The sequence below is a fragment of the Cervus canadensis genome, chromosome 21 (genome assembly GCF_019320065.1).
Source record: "Cervus canadensis isolate Bull #8, Minnesota chromosome 21, ASM1932006v1, whole genome shotgun sequence".
NCBI classification, from domain to species: domain Eukaryota; kingdom Metazoa; phylum Chordata; class Mammalia; order Artiodactyla; family Cervidae; genus Cervus; species Cervus canadensis.
In genome coordinates, this window is record NC_057406.1 from 7,468,086 (window position 1) to 7,488,539 (window position 20,454).

Consider the following 20,454-nt stretch of genomic DNA (forward strand, 5'->3'; position numbering starts at 1 on the left):
CTGACTTTTCAGACTTGTCCACAGCAGATGTAATAGTCCGTAGAGGAAGGGCCAGGTCCCTTCCTGTTCTTCAACACCCAGCTCGTACTAGACTCTGTGCTGGCCTCTCTCGGCCTTCCCATTGTGGGTTTTATTTCCAGAGCATCTTTTCCTACAGCCTCGTCCCCCCAGGACTTCTTGGCTGGCGGTCAGCAAAATAAAGTATCATGGAGAACAGGGCTGTATTGCTGCCCCAGCTTCCAGTGGAGCTACTTGTGACTTCAGCAGGTATGACCCCTCAGGTGGTCATTCTTACTCCTGTAAGATGAGGGTGACTAAATGAAGACCAAGCAGTCATACATAGGGGACCACAGAGGAGCTGTATAAAGCTGATAAAGGCTAGTATCAATTCAAATTGGTAAAATTAACATTTAGCTGGTACTTCTCTTTTTCCCTGACAAGTCTTTTTCCAAAATTTTGGATGGATTTATCAAAATCTATTTTAAAAAATCTATCTTTTCACAAAATCACTTCATGTAATAGTTAGGGAGGGCTCTTAAGCTAGTGCTTTTACATTCCGCCCAAAATCCTAGGCGTTCCGCCCAAAATCCTAGGCGTCAGGCATTTAAACCGATGCAACCGCAAGAAGTGAAACAAAATCAGGTGTCTGTCTCACACGGTTTATTTAACAATAGGTAATAAGAAATCAAATTTAACAGTCTATACAGTGATCCAAAGTTCATATTTATAAGTAATCAATTTTAATCGCATGATTTACAAGTTGAGGGTTTTTGCTTTCTATTTTCAAGTTTTACAGAAAGTGTGTGTGTGGGGGGTGGGGGCAGGGTAAGGAGGAAGAAAGCAAGCACAGAAGAAACCCCAGGGACATTTTGCATGTTAAAATCATCCCACTGGAATCGTTTCTTACCCTCTTTTTAATTTTTTCCTGTTAGATGTAAAAATAACGAAAAAAATTCTTTCAAGAAACAGAACCACAATATATATAATACATCAATTTGGCAGCTGCCCCTGTATATTTTGAAAAAGTCATTTTTCTCTCTACATGTACAAATTACTTTAATACTTGAAGTTTTTACGATCAGACTTACGGAATAGAAAATTTTCTGGAGCACAAAAGTTGACTTGAGGGGAGCAAAGGGGTTTTTTTTTTTTTTTTTAAACATTTTTAAAAGAATGAACGTCTTTGCACCCAGAGAAAAAAAATTGGTATTTTTATATATATTTATATATATTTATATATATATAGAATGTAATTTTAAAGTAACATTAACCCCTTTTGTCCTCTGGTTTTAGAAATGTTCTTTTAACTCTTTCATAAAGTGAGGAAAATAGGGAAAAATGTCAACCATCTGCACCAGTAAATAATAACTATTAATATTACATATTTTCATTAATTTAAAAAAAATAATAAAACCTATTGGAGGTGCAAGGCAGGAGCGTGTGGTTGGCTTCACAGACCTCAGCCTCCTCCCAGTGCACACTTGAACCAAACACACAAGGGAAAAAAACAGGCTGGTAGTAACCAGCCATAACAAAAATATATTCTTTGTATTCTATCACCCCTCAGGTTCATCTCGCATGTTTGCTGGAAACCACAAACAGCTACTGCACAGTTCTTATGTGTTCCAAGGAAAATTGTCTCTTAGGCTAAGAAAGATTCAAAAAAATTGTTTGCAGTACAAAAAGTCTTAAGAGAAAATAATTTTTTTTGCTCCCAAAATACTACAAGGTGTCTCTAGTGTATGTCTAGTGTACTCTGTGAGAGGTTTGAATTCAAGTCTGAGTTGTCGGTGCCGAGTCCCAGGTCCGTGGCGCTCGCACCATGGAGGTTTGCCATGCCTGGATTGCTAGCGAGCTGAGAGAGCATCGAATTCTGGTCCGGGCTGGCAAAATGCCCTTGTTCCATGGGGTTGCCCTGGGCAGCGACCAGTCCAGGATGTGGAGAACTGGTCTGTGGGGAGACGTGGTGTGGAGAAGGCTGAGGCTGCATCCGTGGGGAAGGGCTGGAGTGGGGGGGCTGGGACTGCGGCCGCGGAGAAGGGACAGGCTGGGGAGATCGCACTTGATTGGAGAGAGACGGGATCTGCTGGCCTTGGAGGTGCGGGGACTGAGCCTGACTCGGGAGCATGTGCTGCTGGGGGCTCATGGGGTTGGGCTGGGCCGGGGAGCCCATCTGTTGCTGAAGGAGCCGCTGCTGGTAGGCCTGCAGACTGGCTCCCGCCTCTGCTCCCAGGGCCTGTGGGAGCTGGCCCATCTGTCCCATGTTCCCTTGCGGTATCTGCTGCATGTGATGCTGCATTCGCGGTGGCGGCTGCTGCTGCGGGGCAGGGTAGCCCACACCCTGGGGGGGCTGGAACTGGTTGTGGTTGGCCAGCCCCGGGCCCATCCCCGGCCCCGCTCCCTGCTGCTGCTGCTGCATCATCTGCTGTCTCCTCAAGATGTCTCGGAATTGCGAGGGCATGGTGCTGTGATTCATGTTCATCTGCTGAGCCTGCGGGCTCATCCCGCCCATGGGCGGTGGGAGCTGCTGCTGCTGCGTGGGCTGCTGGGGCAGGCCGGCCCTCGGGACGCCGGCCTGCATGGGGTTCAAGTTCTGCATGGCGGGGCTGGAGTGGACCCCCTGCTGCGCCGGCATGGTGGGGGGCTGCAGGCCCGGCTGCCCAGGGAGGGGCTGCGGGTTGGAGCTGGCGTACTTGGCCGCCCGCTGCTTGATGAACGCGGCCAACAGCTGGGGGTTGGCGTGAAGGATGCTGAGCACCTGTTGCTGCTGCAGGGGGGAGCTGGGAGACCTGAGAGTCCGCAGGAGGTTCTGTAAGGCTTGTTGAGACACAGTGCCTGGCTTGAGAGGGCTCACACCTACCTGGCCCAGGCCCGGCTGGGGAGGTATGTTCAGGGGCTGCCCATGCTGTGACACTGACATCATGGCTGGCCGGGGCATCCCGGACTGCAGCTGCTGGGGCTGGGGCAGTCCTCCCTGGGCCCACGGGGATTGCTGCTGCATGCCAGTGGGCCCCATCCCTGGCTCCAAATGCCCACCAGGCCCTCTGGCCATGGGGGGCGGGTTCATACCCATGGGGGCCATGGGAGTCATCTGCGGCATCTGGTGCTGGATTGGCCGCTGAAAGATTTGCACGTGGGCCATCTGGCGTTGCGTCTCGGCTGCCCTCTGAATCTGCATGGCCATTTCCACTGCTGCAGGTGGGGGTCCCGGAAGCGGGGGCTGAGCAGTCTGAGGCGGGGTCGGGGGGGTCACCTGGCCTGCTGCCTTGCCCTGGGACACTGGGCCAGCAGCTTGAGTCCTGGGCAAGTAGGGCGGCATGTTGTTGGGAGGGGTGGGCTGGGGCTGAGAGGGGGGCGGGGGCTGGGGCGTCTGTGGGGTGGTGGGCTGCTGGCCTGTCGGCGTGGTCGGGGTGGCAGGGGTCGGGGAGGGCAGGCCCTGCTGCTGCCCCACCACGCCAGTCCGCTGCATGCTGGCCATCCTCCGGCGCAGCATCTGGGCCTGCTGGAGCCGGTGCTGCAGCTGCTGCTGCCGGAGCTTCTGCTTGATGTTGAGGCAGAAGGGCACGGGGCACTTGTTCTCCTGGCAGTGCTTGGCGTGGTAGCAACACAGGGCGATGAGCTGTTTGCAGATGGGGCAACCGCCGTTGGTCTTGCGCTTGCAGCCCTTGGTGTGCTGCACCACCCGCTTCATCTTCTGGCAGGACGGCAGCGAGCAGTTGGCATTGCGGCACTGGCAGGCGTGCACCAGCGACTGGATGCAGCGCTGGATGCTCAGGCGGCGGGAGTCTCCTGGGCTCTGCGTGGCGGCAGCCTGCTGGTTGTTGCTCTCATCGTCGAGCCCCAGCCCGAGCTTCTCCATCTTGTGGTCGTGGTTTTTAGTGTTGTAGCAGGTGATACACAAGTCATAATCCTGGGGAAAACACAGGTGCAGGTCAACACTCCAGGATTCAAGCCATTCAAAGGCATTTACATATCCTGCTTGGGCTAAAAAGCTCCATTTTAGAGAAAGCTGCTTTAGCCCAACCACTCAAATCTGAGATCAGGTCCCACTTGGCCTGTTCTGGTCCTCACACTGGCCCCAGAGCCTGCCCCCAGGCCAGCACCACCTCTGAACTGCCTCTCATGTACCTGGAAGCCCCTAGCCCTCCCCACCAAGGGACCTACCTCACACACGGTGCAATGCCAGCGTGTCTCCACGTGGTGCTTGCACTCGTTGCAGGTGTAGACAAAGCGGTCCTGGCTCTGGGTGTGCAGCTCCACCAGCATGCACATGGTGGACCACTGGGCTCTTCGCAATGACGAGAACTCCAGGTGCTTGTCCCTTGCAAGGGTGAGAAAGGCATCCCGCCCGTCCATCAGGTCACAGGGGATGAGGGGGTCAGGGTCAACGATGGGAGGCAGGGAGTTGGCAGCAGGGCCAGCAATGAGACGGATCACAAAGAAGACCTGCAAAACAGACAGTCTCCTCTGGACTCTGGAACTAGAGTACCGCATACAGCTGGGCCAGGCTGCGCACCTGGGGGGCTGGGATGCCTGACTTCATTTTGTGACCACCCTGCAAGGTTACACGATACAGCCCTCGTTCTCTTGCTTCATGCACTTCTGTTCTCTTTTTTGAAACTGACTACAATGGCCTAAAACATCTACATCTTAGGTTTCCTACCTCATTCAGTAATTCTTCAAAAGAAGAATGGTCAGATACAGCGCCATACAGGGGACATTCTGCTTCAAAGAGGTCAACTTTTAAGATGCAATCCATGGTTTAACCTGACTCTAATCATAAGGAAACAAATCAGAAAAACCTAAATGGATAGACATTCTACAAAGCAGTTGGCCTGGAGTCTTCACAAAATGCCCATGTCATGAAAGAAAATAAGGCCAGGAACTGAGACACGGCAACTCAACATGGAGCAGAGGCGCAGATGGGAGGTGGCGGCGGGGGTGAAGTGTCCTGAGTGTGAAGTCACAGCACACTTATGCAGAGCGTGTCCTCTGTCTTAGAAGGAGCTTATTGAAGTAAAATGTGGCAGAACGTTAACTGGTGAATCTAGGTGAAGGAACCAGGAGGGCATCTTCTGTAGAACCTTCCTCTAAGTTTGGAAGGAAAAAAAATTGGTAGGGGTGGGAAGAATAAAAAAGCAAAACCTCCTTTTTCCTTGCTACAGAAACAGAAAAATTTTTTGTTGAAGTTTAAAAACACACCACAACCACTGATTCCCATAACCACTGGTATAAAGGCTCCAAGAGGAAGCTGCTATTATTTCTGTAATAATAAAATGTAAAATGGAACCTTGAAGAGATCAAGAATTTGTAACTGGGGGAAAAAAAAAAGAAACTTGTAACTGCTGTATTGCTCACTATATATATTCTGTCAGTATTTTTGAGGCTGAAAATCTGCGCAAACTGGCAGTATTTGTTACATATCTGGGCAGCAGTGTTGGCATAGAACAAAAGTCAGGAAAAAGAACATAGTGACTTTCCCGGTGGCCCAGTGGTTAACACTGCACTTCTGCTGCAGGGGCATGGGTTTGGCCCAGGGGTGGGGGGGGGCGGCGGACAGGACACAGGACTAAGATTGCGCATGCCACAAAACAACACAGGACAAGAGCGTTCACCCTGAGTAAAGATGTATGAAAGCAGAGTTAAAAGCTCAAAGGAGGACTGTGCTTTTGACCTTGCGACCTGGTGACTCCCTAGGAAATCTTCACTAGGGCCAACCTCCAATAACAGCCATTGTGACTGATTCTGCTGTATGTCACCCTAGAGCTAAAACAATAGCTAAATTTAATAAACTGATCACATTAGACTCTAACTAACAGGAGACTACTACCCACATATTCTTCAGATGATCTATCTACAACTGAAGTCACACCTATTACAACATACTCTAGGGGCCTTTTCCAATCGCTGTTACGACAGAGTTCCACACCTAAAATCAAGCCATCAGTTCCCTCTCCACATTAATAGCCTCTTCCTGTAAGAACTTGATGTCTGAACATGGAGGTAAACAGATTTTAAACAAACCAACATGACCCTTCAAGATGCCTCATCTTACCAACAATAATGTCGAAGGGGAAAAAATCCAACATACTCATATTCCCAAACAATAAACAAACAATATAAATAATGAAATAATTCAAAGTTTTAACTTTGCTGTGAAGGCGTTCACAAGTGCATATATGAAAGTTTAACTTTTCTTCAATTCTCTCCATTTGCCAATTCCCTTTCAGTAAGGCAAAACATTCATTCGTTTTGTCAAAGTTCCATTAGAAACCTGAATGGCGGGACTTCCCTGGTGGTCCAGTGGCTAAGACTCTGAGCTCCCAGTGCAGGAGGCCCAAGTTCGACCCCTGGTCAGGGAGCTAGATCCCACATGCTACAACTAAGACCCAGAGCAGCCAAATAAATAAATAAATAAAATTAAAAAAAAAAAAAGAAACCTGAATGGCCAAATGGAGTTCTAAGGGGCTTTGGTGTAAAGCAAAAACCACAAAGATACCCAAAAGATATCCAACAAGCCAATCTTCTGAACAATGGACAGAAACACAAACATAAAACGGTTACAAACAATAGGATCAGACAAACTATGCTTACACTTTCCCCAACACCATCTAGCTTTGTAACAGCTACAAATCTAAGTAAGACACCTTACCATTTCCTGTTCTCACCACCCTCTTTTTGCTTTCTTCTCCCTCAAATGATTTTCTTCTTTCTGTGTTTCAAATGATCTGGTGTTCACATCATAAATACCAACCATGGTGGGGAGTTCTGGAGGACCCTGGCCTTGGTTTTTCCACTCTGGGGGCTGTTCTCTTATCTTACCTCTTTGTGCTTCTCCATGGTGGCATACAATTTCTGTGAGAGGTCGTTGGATACGTTAGGCATGCCTGGCTTCTTCTTATTTCCCCGACTCAGGCTGCTCTTGTTTTTGCTAGTTTTCTTGTTGTTCTTCTTTTTAGCATTTTTGCTGTCTCCCTTTGTCACCTGCAGGTTAGCATAAGAGAACAAGAAAATGTTAATAACTCTTTGTTAAGAGACTGTTTAGAAGTTTAGAACAGTTATTTGTTAATAACTGTTAAGAAAAAGTTTCTAATGGAGCAACAGATCGTAACCTAACAGCTGCTCTCTCTTCATTGCTCCTCTTTCTAAAGCTGTTGTTTACAGTAAACTAAGGTTTACTCATGTTTTTGCATTAATTTTCTCCCAGTGAAAAATCGCTGCTGCTATCTCTTTATTAGACACCAACAGCCAGCGAAAGCTGCGGACCAGGAGCCACCTTAGGTGGAGCCAGGCCATACCAAATCTGAGGATGGGAGAGGAGTGAGCTGCAGGTGGTGAAGTGTGCATGGGAGTAGGGAGCCAAAGGCCCTGGCTCCATTTCCTTTGACTCACTTTCTAAAATTTTATGGACCTACTATTAAAAAAAAGAACCTTTAAATCGAGGAGTCTAAATTGCAGGCTGTAAAGAATTCTTAGACTAACGGTGACTTCAGTAGTTCAGACTCAGCAAGGGCAATCGAGATATACTACAGGGAAATAAATGACAAGGAAAAACTCCTCAGATGACCTGCTATTAGGCAGCTTCTGTTGGGGGGACTGGTAAACTCTGGCCCAGATCTGTTTTTTGTACGGCTAAGAATAATGGTTTTTACATTTAAATGGTTGTTTAAAGAAGAAAAACAAGAATGTGCTGGAGACAATATATGGCCTGTAAGGCCTGAAACATTCATAATTCAGACTTTTGCACAAACAGTTTATCAACCTTGTAGGTAATGTTCTGTTCTCCAGGGTTTCCATTACTAGAAATCCAAGATTCCACTTAAAAATGAGGTCTGGTGCTAAAAGGGCTTAAAATCTCTAAACTAGAACCAGAGTTAACTTATCTACACCAGTATTCCCCGCCTGCCCAGTTTAGAGAGCTGAGAGCTCCAGGGCCCGCTGGAAGCCCCAGCCCACGTCTGGGTCACACGAGCAGAGGCGGGACAGGGAAATGTGGAGCCCTCACATCTGTGCTCTCGTTGCTGGTGTTCTCCTCCCGCTTCCGCTCCTCCTCCTCCTGCTCTAGTTCCTTAATGCTCTCTTCCAGGACGTTGGGCCAGAAATCACCCTCAAAGTAAGGCAATTCCTTCGCGCTTGTCAATCGATCTTCAGTAGCTTGTTTTAAAATATCCTGTGAAAATATCCAAGAACACATAGCAATGTAAATATCCAAGAACAAATAGCAATGTCTATTTTTTTGGGAAAAAACAAAAGCGTTTATTATACAGCAGCAGAGTCACAGCTAAAGGACGCAAGAAACATGAAAAACCAGATGTGTCTTCTGGAAGACGGCAGGGATTTTATGCCCAAGCCTGGTGCCTGGGGAGACAGTGTCGCCAACAGGGAAAGGTCTGGTCTGAAGTCAGCATTTCTGACTTCCTCCTTCCTCTACCCGTGAGGACAGGCAGATTATCTGCCTTTATGTAACCAAGTGACAAATGCCTCTGTCAGGAACAAAGGCAGAGGCAGCAGCATTCACACCCGTGCCTCCAGCACTCCTGAGACAGAATGCAGTGTGATGGGAGGCACACTGGCCTTGCAAAAATCCTAGAAATATTGGCCGTTTCTACTGAGAGAGATGTTCAGAAAAATTCCAGTTACAGATGCTAGAAACCATATAGCTAAGAATGATTTTCTGGGCTGCTTATTAGGACAATACCAGTTCATGTTTCCCTCCCCATGAGTAAAAACAGGTAAGAAATTTAACAGCTCAAGTTTCTTATTATGAGATACCCTACAGTCACAAATCATTATCAAATATTTTGCTGAGTCTACTTCATCTTAATAGTAATTAAGGGGAAAAAACCCTGCTATCAAATTAGCTTAATTTTACAAATTACATGGAAGAGTGAGAAGAAACACAAGATTTTTATTAAGGCAGTAGAACAAGTGGAATATAGAGCAGCGGGACTAGTCAAGCCACGGTGCCGTCACCCCGTCCTGACCTTGTAATCATGGACGATTCGCTCGGACACAGCTTTGTCGAGCATCTTTTTGTACCACTCCTGCAGTCGCTTGGGCTTGGGTATCTTCTGGTCAGGGGGGTGGCAATGGAAGATGTAGTCGTCTCCTTCACTTGGCGGACATGCCCAAATATGCCCTGTTGTGTATCTAACAACACAGACAGAAGGAACACTGAAGAGAAAGATCATCCATTCTAGAAATACTCCTCCACTTTAAACCCCAAAGAGGAATCAGTACAGAAACCAACGATTCCTCAAGATAACACGAAGTATGTGATCTATGCCAAAACTAGGCATAACCCTGGATCAAAAAAATCTCCAATTTGCATTTAAAGACCAAACAAAAGCTACAATGCAAAGGAAAGTCAATCCATGTCAACAAGAGAGTTAAATGAAATGCAAACTATCAAGAGGAGTAATCTGCAAGGTGAGGTGCTAAACGTTCTCAAGCACATATATACCTTGAAGGTAAGGAACCAGTATGAAGGAGTTTTGTATCTCCAGAACTTAGTGTGATTTTGGTTTTGATACTCAGAGGTGTGAAAGGACCAAGTGCAGTTTAAAGTTCTGGCTCTTCAAATCAAACTGTATCAAATGTATCAAATGAACAAAATAAAGTAATTTGGGATGGGTGCAACCAGCGTCACAATATTCATTTCTTTCCCATGGCAAAGCCAAAAATTTCAAAGGGTCTCCAAATTATAGTTCTGCCAGATGAAAGCCAAAGTGGAGGAGAAAAAACCAAAAAGTCACGTATTTGCACGTACTATATATCACCAAAATACCATAGTGGTGATCAGTTTAAAACTAATCAGCTTAAGCATTTGTTTTTATGCTTACCCTAATTTCTTGACATATTCCAAATATCCAATTAGGATTTCATGATAGACTGCAGTCCTCAAGCATTTAGGACGGAAGAAGTGAACACTATCGAGGTATGATATGTATACTCTCCTGTATCAAATGGGGAGAAAGAAGCCAGGTCAAGATGCAAAATGAGTTTCTATGATGTGGCTAAAGACCTCTCTTTTCTGAGCCCTTTGCTTACCTTGTCATTTTTAATGCTTATCACACAACATTACAGTTATTTACATAAATGACTAGATCATGAGCCCATGAGGGGAGTTTTGTGGGTCTGTGGCTCTATTACCATTTCAGCACCTAGGGGGGCCTCAGACACAGCATCATCAGTCACTATTGAGCGATCCAAATACATTCTGGCAGCACTCTTATTCTGGCTTTTATACTACGTGGAAAATTCTACACCATATTCTACTTCACTTGTGTGACATTCTTTCGCATCTATCTCAAGAATGTACTTGACACAACCTCGATTTAAGTGCATTTTCTGAAAAGTCATATTTTAGGCTGCCATTCATATGCCTTTCCCCATTATTATGAACAAGAAAGAGCAGTATTTTCTATTTTTTGGGGGTTTCACTTCCATACTACACACTTGAGAACTTGCATTTCCAAAAGAAGATCAAACATTTTCTTATTCACTATGCTTGTTCACCTTACTGTAATTTCAAACTTCCATATAAATTAGAAAGTAGCCACAGTAAAATCCTACCTCTGGTTGGGTGGAGGGCAGTCAGAGCCATACTCTTGAACGTGCATACCAAAGAAGCACAAGTCAACACCATCGATCTCTTCGAAGGCAAAGAGGGCTTTGGTTCGATATGGAAAGGATTCTGCCATCTCTCCACTATCTACAAATCTATACAATTCACAGTGGAGGGAAAAAGTACATTTGATTCAGATTAGAATCATCAACAGTAACTATGTGTGAACAATTGTGGATCCACAGAGAAGAAAAGGGGAAATTACTAGATACCTTGCTTTCATGCCTGGTTTGACTTCCACAGTTTTGTCAGAAGCATGTACTACTCGAACAGTGACCTCTCCTGACTCAGGGTGATTTTGTCGCCTCAGAAACTCATTCACACGATTCTCCAGAAATGTTCCAAGCCTGGTAGATGGCAGTCCTAGGAATTTACAAGTTACAAGTTCAGGAGTAACCAAGGTGCACATTTATTATTTATTACTATCAGTCAAATTTCAATACCATATCTCATTTCTGCTTTTTCAATACTAGAAAGATTATCACTGACTCAATGGACATGAATGTGAGCAAACTCAGGGAGATAGTGGAGTACAGGGGAGCCTGGCATGCTGCAGTCCAAGGGGTTGCAAACAGATGAACACAACTTAGCGACTAAACAACAACAACACAGAACAGCAGAAAACTGCAGAGGCATCGACCTACAAACTAAAACTACTGCCACCCCACCCGATGGAGAAGATCCACAGGGCTAAATGCAGCCCCACACAAAACTGAGGGAATCACTCGTGGGAGGCAATTCTGGCCTCTATCAGGAAATGTCTTGGAACAAGAAAAATACACCTGCTCCTTTTAACACATTATTAGGTGTAATTAATTTCACACCAAAAAGGATATTACAGTTCAATATTACAGATATTTACCTATGGAAAAATTATTTGGTGTTTAGTTTGGTTAAATATTTTAAATAATGTTCATTATTTTAATGAATAATTTTTATTCATTTTATATAATTCATTCTGGATGTTAATTTTAAACAGTGACGTTTTCCCAAAATTTACCTGTAAGAATGGAACTTACTTTTAGCGGAAAATTTATTTTCTTTTCTAGTTCGTGCAGTCTTCTTTAAACAACCATCACAGACAAATCTAAAATGTAAACCAAGACTTTGTTTAAACAACTTAGAGAAGCATTTAAAGTAACGCACTCTACAGAATCTATCTTATGTATGTGTAAAGTTGAAATAAACAACAACAAAAAAACAACCTGGGAGAAATATAACCAATGTATAATGAGCTTTCAGAAAACATTAAGAAGAAAAGATAAATAAGTAAAAGACATGAAGAGCGTACAAATTAGCTTACATGTGCAAAGATGGTGAAGAATCACAGGTTAAAGCCAAAATTTTATTTTTTGGCCAATCACACTGGCAAAAGTCTATATGCTACCAGTGAATATAAAGGGACATTTTGAAAGCAGCATTATTAGATTTTATATGTACATTCTCTTTGTTCCAGCAATTACATAAGGATGGGTGCATAAGTAGAATTTCTGAGAAAAACTGGACACCACATAAGTACTCATCAACCAGCCGGCTGACCTTCAGTTGCAAGGATCACTGCAAGTCTCGTGATCCTCACCTACCCTGTAATGAAAGAGAGAAACCTATCTAAAGACAAGCTTATCTACTACAATTTTCCTCAGTGTTTTTTTCTCCTGGAAATTTTGTTATTTAGCCTCCTTTCCCCCCATGACCTCTGAATTAGCATCAACACTCAGTCCAGGAAGAAAGCAGAAGATAGAGTCGAGCTCCCATCTTGATGAGAGTCACTTAATGCACAGACATCCCCTCCCCAACCCTTCCCTTGAACAGAGCTGGGAGCAGCCTCATTCCTGGAGAGCAAGAGGCAGCCGTGGCAGTAAACATTTAAGTGTCACAATGGACAAAAATCCACTTATTTCCGTGAAAGGCACTGATGATATGCAACCTGGGTAGACATGTGGAGAATAACTCAAGAAACAAAACACAAGGCCCAAGAATATCTAGTTAAGAAACAAAACACAAGGCCCAAGAATATCTAGTTCACTGAAGTCTGTATCTCATCATTTTCATGCATCTCTGCCTTTAAGGGGGGAACACCCATGTTACCTGTTATCCAATTGCCCAAAAGACTTTAAATAATTCAAACTCTAACCAGGCCACCATTCAGTATACAATCTCACTGCAATGTTCTCTCAGAAGCAGAAACAAACTCGTCGTTTTGGCGTCCTCCATTATCCATATCATCTAGTCTACTGCAATATTAGCAACATTCAAAATCTGTGAAGTTTAGCTGACACAACTAACATTTTAAGGGCTTTCCTATAGATCAGTCAGTAGTGTCTGCCTGCAGTGTGGGAAAGCTGTTCTATCCCTGGGTTGGGAAGATACCCTGGAGAAGGAAATGGCAACCCACTCCAGTATCCTTGCCTGGAAAATCCCATGGACATGGAAGCCTAGTGGGCCACAGTCCATGGGGTCACAGAGAGTTGGACGTGACTGACTAACACTTAGTTGTGTCTAACATTTCCTTGCTAGTTTCTAGGTGCTATAGATTTCCTGTTACCTCTATTGATAAATCCTCTCTATTTACTTTTTATTTTTTATGCACAATGACCACCAAAGAATTTAGAAAAAGTGAACCAGCAGAGAGAAGTGTTTATACATGGACTGAAGTGAAGTCGCTCAGTCGTGTCCGACTCTTTGCGACCCCATGGACTGTAGCCTACCACGATCCTCAGTCCATGGGGTTTTCCACGCAAGAATACTGGAGTGGGTTGCCATTTCCTTCTCCAGGGGATCTTCCCGACCCAGGGATCAAACCTGGGTCTCCCGCATTGTAGGCAGACGCTTTACCGTCTGAGCCACCAGGGAATCAAACTAACACAATGCAATAAGAGAACACCTGTTCTGGATTCCAGGTTCGTTAATGTTTCAAAACTGAATTTTAATGACCTTTTCCCAATCCAGAGAATAATTCTAAGAGGCAATAATCTTGACGTTAAAAGACAATCATTGCAAAGATGACAAAAACTTGCTAAAGTTCGCAACAAAGTCTGGGGAAAATACTGATGCCTCACCCCGATGGCCAGATGATCTCATGATGAAGGACACAGATCTGATGCATCTTTCTCCCACACTCTGTACACTCAACAAACCTGCAAAGGCAAAACGTCGAGTTAAATCCAAAACTTTAACCAAATCAAAGCTGCTACTATTTCTCATTTTCTGACAATTCAAAAGATGGCCAAAAGCATGTCCAAAGAATTGAACTAATAGTGTTTAAAAGCTCTTTAGTATAACAGGTAGAGCGAATCTCAAACACAGTTAATGTTGCGAAAGAACAGCATGTGTATTATCTATGGTGAAACAGGTCACCAGCCCAGGTGGGATGCATGAGACAAGTGCTCGGGCCTGGTGCACTGGGAAGACCCAGAGGAATCGGGTGGAGAGGGAGGTGGGAGGGGGGATTGGGATGGGGAATACGTGTAACTCTATGGCTGATTCATGTCAATGTATGACAAAACCCACTGAAAAAAATAAATAAATAAATAAATAAAACACAATTAAATTCAGTCATTAAACGAGAACTATGACTATGGAGTAAGAAGTGAAAGAAAAGATGACTGCTGCTTAAACCTCCGAGTCTGACACCATCCTGTCCATTCCAGGAATGCCTAGTACCAGTACATCTCTGTACCTCTGAAAGGTGTCACAATAAAGGAGGGAATTATGAAATGGCTGGAAAATACAGAGGACAAAGCTGGAATAATGGCACTGAGCAGAGGTAGCTTGGCGCTTCACCTGAACCCATAAAGCACCAAAATATTAGGAAGATGTAGTGAAATGTAAATGTAAACCATAACCTCAATTTTTAACATTTCTACCTTTTTTGCTAGATGTAGGTTACAGATTTAGCCCAAGAATAATAGCATCATCACACTGGCTCCACAAACCAAGAGAATGAAAGGAAGAAGGGAAATGAAAGTGTACTATTCAAGGGGAACTACTTACAGTTCAGGATCCAGAGTGTCATTTTTTCTCTTTGAAAATTGTTCTTTATTTATTGTACTAAGAAAAGAAGAGGACACAATAAGAAAAAGCAACACAGGAAGATTAGCAAGTTGACTATTGTTCTAATTACCAAATGACAAAAACCCCACCCGGTAAGGAGATTATTTAAATCTAAGACTACATCAAGGATATAGCTGGTACATTCTTAGCTCCCACAAAACGCACATTTACATGCCTATGTTTTTGGAAATGACTTTATAGTAAATCTGTTCCCACTGACAGGAGAACCCAGTAAGACCTAAAAGCATGAATTTGTACTTTCTTTTCCTTTTAAAATCTTGCCTACTACTCTTAGTGTTAGGTATTTATACCTTTGAATAGTTTAATGTTTCTAGACAGCTCAGTCTAGCAGTATGAAAGACAGTGTGTATAAGGGTAGATAAACCACTATTAAAAAAAAAAATTTTTTTTAGGACAGTCCAGTCAAGCAACTTTTTATATTAATTAAAAAAAAGGGTTCATTAAAAAATTTTCACATGGCCTCCTATCCTGAAATCTAGCCTACCACACTGCTCACAGTCTCACAAGCACAGGAGGCCACCTACAACAAACTTAAAAAAATTTAAGAGTGTTTTTAAGTTAGGGGCCTAACTTTGACTACTGTGATTCTTCCTCATAAAAATGAAGCAATTTCCCCACTGAAACTGTTTTCTCCTAGTTACAGACTCCAGATTCATCGCTACGTGCCCTAAGGTATTGCTACTCAAAGTGTGTTCAGAAGACTATCAGCCTCGAAGGACCTGGGAACTTGTCAGTAACACACTCTTGGGCTCACTGCCAACTGCAGAACTGGAAGAGGGGTTCCTAACACACTTCAAAGTCAGAGACCTGCTGTCCTAAGGTACAGAACTTGTGGTAAGGGTGCCTCCCTTTTTTGCATCAGGGAAACCTACCTAGACCTGACTTCCCTAGTTAGCCAAGGTTAGAAAATCTCAAGGCTCAAGGGGACCCAAACCAGTACCAGACCCCACCATTTTATATGTCAATGGTGACTGAAGGAAAAGTACAACTTCAAAATCCAATTTGAAGACACCAAGTTTTTCTCAGAAGCCCCGTTTTTACTAGTAACATAACAATTCTGAATTGCTATGGGAAATGTTCTGAATTGGTTGATTATAGGTTAAATTGGAAGAGAAGAATATTTAAAGGATACCAAATAGTTCTTTCTTCCTAAAAGAGTGAAAAATTTGACGGCCTGAATCTTAGAGATTACAGGCAGTTCAGGCAATGTTTAAAAAATGTTCTTGGCATTTACCAAACCACAACAGCTTGTGGATCGCAAAAGTCCAACCAAGTCTCTTTATAATAAGTCATTCTCACAACCCCCTAAACCCCTAATGATATTATGATACTCATGATTCTAAGAATTTTGGTATTGTAACCTTTATGAAAAGGCTATATAGTGGTTATTTGTTCAATTCTCCTCAAACTCAAAACAATTAATGATGAAATTACTTTGCACTCCACACTTTCACTTTTTAGGAGAAGCTATTTCCTTGTAGAAGGAATCTATTACCATCCAGTACTGTTGGACCCCACCTAAATCAGTACTGAGAGAACTTCTATGATCAAAATGTTCTCCATCTATGCTGATCAATATGGCAGCCACGAGCCACAAATGCCTATGGAGCACCAATTAGAAATTTTAAATCTTTTAATTTGCATTTAAAATAGCTACCTGTGGCTACACCATCCTGGACAACAAAATCCAAGATCACTTAGAAGCCTGAGTACAATCATCTGACAACAAACTGAAAAGACAGTACTTTCTAAAATAATAGCTACTTACGTTTGAGGTTGGGAAGGGTCATCCCCCAAAGAAACGCTCTCCCCTTGGATTTCATTGAAACACTTCTCACAGAAATGATACCTGTCGGCAAGAAGGCCATACTGGGGTGAACTGTTCCGTTCACACAACACAGCCCAAGCCAAGCAACGAAGCCACCAATCACAGCAGGCCAAGGAGGGGGACGGGAGCAGAGAGCAGGTCATCAACGGCGACAAGGACATTCAATGATGCAGATTTATGGGCACCACAGTTTGGGTTTTGGTTTTTGCAATCAAAGCCAAGTGCAGACAACGACAAGCATGAGGGAGAAAAAAAAAAACACAAAACAAACGAAGAAATGAGGGATTGCAGGGCAACAAAAAACATAAAAGCAAGACAAGACAACACAAAGCAGAAAGCCAAGGCAAAGCACAGATTAGCATTAAATATCTCAATGGGATCACAAGTAGCAAATGATTACAGCAAATAAACAAGTCTCACACAGACCTATACCTTTTCATTTGGGTAATTAATGCTACTTGATGCAAGTAATCAAAGATAGGATAAACAAAAATCCACTATGGACATAGTACTAGGAAATAATCATCTAGAAACAATTTTGGTCTGAAAAGAACAAAAAACACCAATTTCTCTTTGATTCCAAGGAAAGTACAATAAAAAGTCTGCACAAGCAGTTAAATACTGATTGTAGCCACCTAGTTTGAGAGGAAAATGAAAGGCAGTGGTATGTGCAGACATGTGATTACGTATTCCTTGGTACAAAGACTGGAAGCACTGTAGACTGGTGTTTAAAAATCCAAAAATGGTATATAAATGCCGAGATTATAGCATGAGACTATAGCATGCCAGCTGTCACTTGCGTTTTTTGAACATAAGGTGCTAATAACAACTTGAGACCCATTTTTTCTCTAGGTTTTCATGAGTAAAAAACTGTGGATTCTTTCTTACAACTACAAAGCATTAGGAGAATGCAGCTAACTTTTTGTAAATAAAACAAAAAGTTTAAGTGACTTTTTCAAAGCTAGAAATACAGCTGTAGTGCACAAGTTCTGCAAAAAACCACCACCATGGGGCTGCTTTACCCAAGTACTGACTGCCCAGCCATTATCTTACACCCCAAGCCAACACCCCATGCCAGGTACAAACTGTTGACTGATTTCACAAAATAAGAGACAAATCATGATTAATGAATGCAATCCGTGTGATTATAGTCCTTACTTTGGCAGGAGAAGAGAAGGCAGAAGTGTCTAACTTATTAAAAGCATACCATCCACTGTCACGTGCATCTTGTAAGGAACAATCCAGTACTGAGCTGTTTTTGGAGGTGTGCCTTTTGATGTACTCAACAGAGAAAAAAGCAAGTACCCTGGGATCCTCTGACTTTATATGCTCCAAGAAAAACTGAGGAATCCATTGCACACAAAAAGGGAATTATTTCCTAAAAGATACAGCTGGGTAACAAATTTCTGGTTAAAAGTTTTCTGGGTAGTTTTGGGAATTTCATGGAGAGACAGACCAATTAATTTGACAATTTTCTGTTTTGCCAGAGGCTGTGGTAAGCTATAAAAAGACAGTGGGAAAAGAATGTGGAGCCTGGGACTAACCCCATGTATGCTACCAACTCATAAAGTTGCTTGACTTCTTCATGCCTTGGGTTCCTGCCTTACAGAAATACGGGCCCAGACAACTGACACCAGGCTCCTTTCTGCTAGAAAATGATATAATTTTCAAAGGCGGGATGCGAAGGCCAGAACTTGTGCTGTACAGTTGTTTTCAGGCAAGTCACACACGAACCATGACTGCATGTGTGCTGGTCCATCCGCATGCACTCCCTGGACACGCGGACACTGTGACCTTGGTCCACACAGGTCGAGCTTACCTGTTCTGATAACTGTAGTAAGTGGCATCACGAGGGATTGTGCATAACTGTTTGCCATAGCAACAGAGTGTCTGTGGAGAGAACTCCAACTGCAAGAGAAACCATTCGGTGAATATGGTTTGAAGGGCAAGCTAAAATATTTACACTGGCAAATCAGAAAGAGAACTTAAGCCTTAGTCCCCATTATGTCTCTCACAATGGGCAATTTCAGTTTCCAAAACAGTTCACGGAACTAAAACTATTCTAGTTTACTACTGTACTATTCCACCACTCTGAGGTAAGCTTAATATTTGTTATTTCTCCCCCAGTTACCAAAGAACTAAAGAGGACAGGAGGAGTTCAATGTGAATTGGCATACACAGGAAAACTAGCACATGCCAGGCACAGTGCACCACAGGTAAATATGACCAAGTCCCTAACTCAAGATGAACTTAAAATCTGATGATTCAAGCATTATAACTGGTCAAGTTTTCAATGTAATTCTTATCTGTGCAAAAATTTCTTACCTTTCTGCCACAACAGTACCCAAGGCTTTGCATGACAGGATCAATTTCTTGTTCGAAGACCTCAGACAGCTTGGAGCAGTATTTGTACACCCGTGATGTTTTCCGATTATATAACCAAGCATTGTTGAACATGAGCCAAATGTCATCCACATACTGCCAGGGCTCCTGATACTGTCCAGTGTCTAACTTCCTCTTGATGGTAGAAAGATCCATAGGGCTCTTCACAATATCAAAGTAATCCTAGAAGGAAAAGTGACACCAAACAACATTACCAAAAATCTCAGTATATTCAAGGTCCACAGCATAACTAGCTATAACCATTTTAAATTTTCTAGGTAACGCTGAATCTCTGATGTGTCTGAATGTTCAAAGAAATGATTGATGCCCATCACATCTTTTATTTATTTAAAATCTATCTGTTTATTTGGCTGCATCGCATCTTAGTTGTGGCATGTGGGATCTGTCCTTGCAGCACACAGGCTCCCGAGTTGTGGCATGCGGGCTCCGAAACACTCAGGCCTGGATGCGCCCCAGCACGAGGGATTTCAGTTCCCCAATCAGGGACTGAACCCAAATCCCCTGCATTGCAAGGTTGATTCTTAAGTCACTGGACCACCAGGGAAGTCCCCCAACACTTCCTTAAATCATCAGTCTATAGACATATTAAGCAGACAGGGGCAGAGAGAATAACAACTATTTTCAACTTTCTTGTTGTTGTTCAGTTGCTTGGTTGTGTCTGACTCTTTGCGACCCCATGGATTGCAGCACACCAAGCTCCTCTGTCCTTCACTATCTCCTGGAGTTTGCTCAAACTCATATCCATTGAGTCAGTGATGCCATCTAACCATCCCATCTTCAGTCGCCCTGTTCTCCTTTTGCCTTCAATCCTAGACTTTCTCGTAACAAGCCAATGGTCTAAACGAGCAATTCCAGGCACTTTATTATAGCATGTCTGTGATCAACTTGAAGACCAAGAAGTCAAAGACCCTTAGCATTTTAGTACTAGATGTGGCCTACAGATGAAACCAAGATCATTGGTGATCCATCTATAAAAACAGAGGGGAAAAAAACAAAAGATTCCAACAGATTTTTACCCCTTGAAGTACTCCAATGCCTTATCCAACACCACTTAAAATCCTCAAGTGAAACTTGCCAGTAGTTTGGTGTATAATATAAAGGCAACTTTAAAAACAGATGAAGCTAATTTGGGTCTATCTTTTCTATCATGAAACTACTGCTGCTCAACTGATAAAAATAAAGCATATGAGCCAGCAATCCCACTTTTAGATATATACCCAAGAGAAATAAAAAGATACACACACAAATTTGTACGTAAACATTCATAGGCATGCTATCTTCAATAGCCAAAAAGTATAAAAAACCCAAATAACTACTGACTAATGAGTGGGTAAAGAGAAACTATGTATATCCATACAAATACTAGTGGGTCATAAGAAAGAATGCAGTACTGATTTGTGCTACAATATGGACAAACTTTGAAAACACTATGTTAAATGAAAAGAACCCTGTTACAAAGAACCACATACTACAAGACTCCATTTGATGAAATGTCCAGAATAGACAAACCAGAGACTGAAAA

At 43.2% G+C, this 20,454-nt stretch overlaps 1 protein-coding gene across 2 annotated transcripts in view; it reads right to left on the reverse strand.

The window, feature by feature from the left end:
- Nucleotides 1-645: 645 nt before the first annotated feature.
- EP300 (E1A binding protein p300) overlaps nucleotides 646-20,454 on the reverse strand; it is a 65,901-nt gene continuing 46,092 nt past the window's right edge. For both annotated transcript variants that reach the window (XM_043440049.1, XM_043440048.1), the window contains 14 exons: nucleotides 18,855-19,094; nucleotides 18,349-18,437; nucleotides 16,470-16,550; nucleotides 14,621-14,677; nucleotides 13,687-13,764; nucleotides 11,647-11,714; nucleotides 10,840-10,990; nucleotides 10,576-10,722; nucleotides 9,843-9,956; nucleotides 8,985-9,150; nucleotides 8,006-8,170; nucleotides 6,823-6,984; nucleotides 4,165-4,446; nucleotides 646-3,910 (listed from right to left, as the gene is read on the reverse strand). In XM_043440049.1, the coding sequence (XP_043295984.1) occupies nucleotides 1,736-3,910; nucleotides 4,165-4,446; nucleotides 6,823-6,984; nucleotides 8,006-8,170; nucleotides 8,985-9,150; nucleotides 9,843-9,956; nucleotides 10,576-10,722; nucleotides 10,840-10,990; nucleotides 11,647-11,714; nucleotides 13,687-13,764; nucleotides 14,621-14,677; nucleotides 16,470-16,550; nucleotides 18,349-18,437; nucleotides 18,855-19,094 (3,975 nt within the window). In that variant the 3' untranslated portion in view covers nucleotides 646-1,735. The remainder of the gene's footprint in view (nucleotides 3,911-4,164; nucleotides 4,447-6,822; nucleotides 6,985-8,005; nucleotides 8,171-8,984; nucleotides 9,151-9,842; nucleotides 9,957-10,575; nucleotides 10,723-10,839; nucleotides 10,991-11,646; nucleotides 11,715-13,686; nucleotides 13,765-14,620; nucleotides 14,678-16,469; nucleotides 16,551-18,348; nucleotides 18,438-18,854; nucleotides 19,095-20,454) is intronic.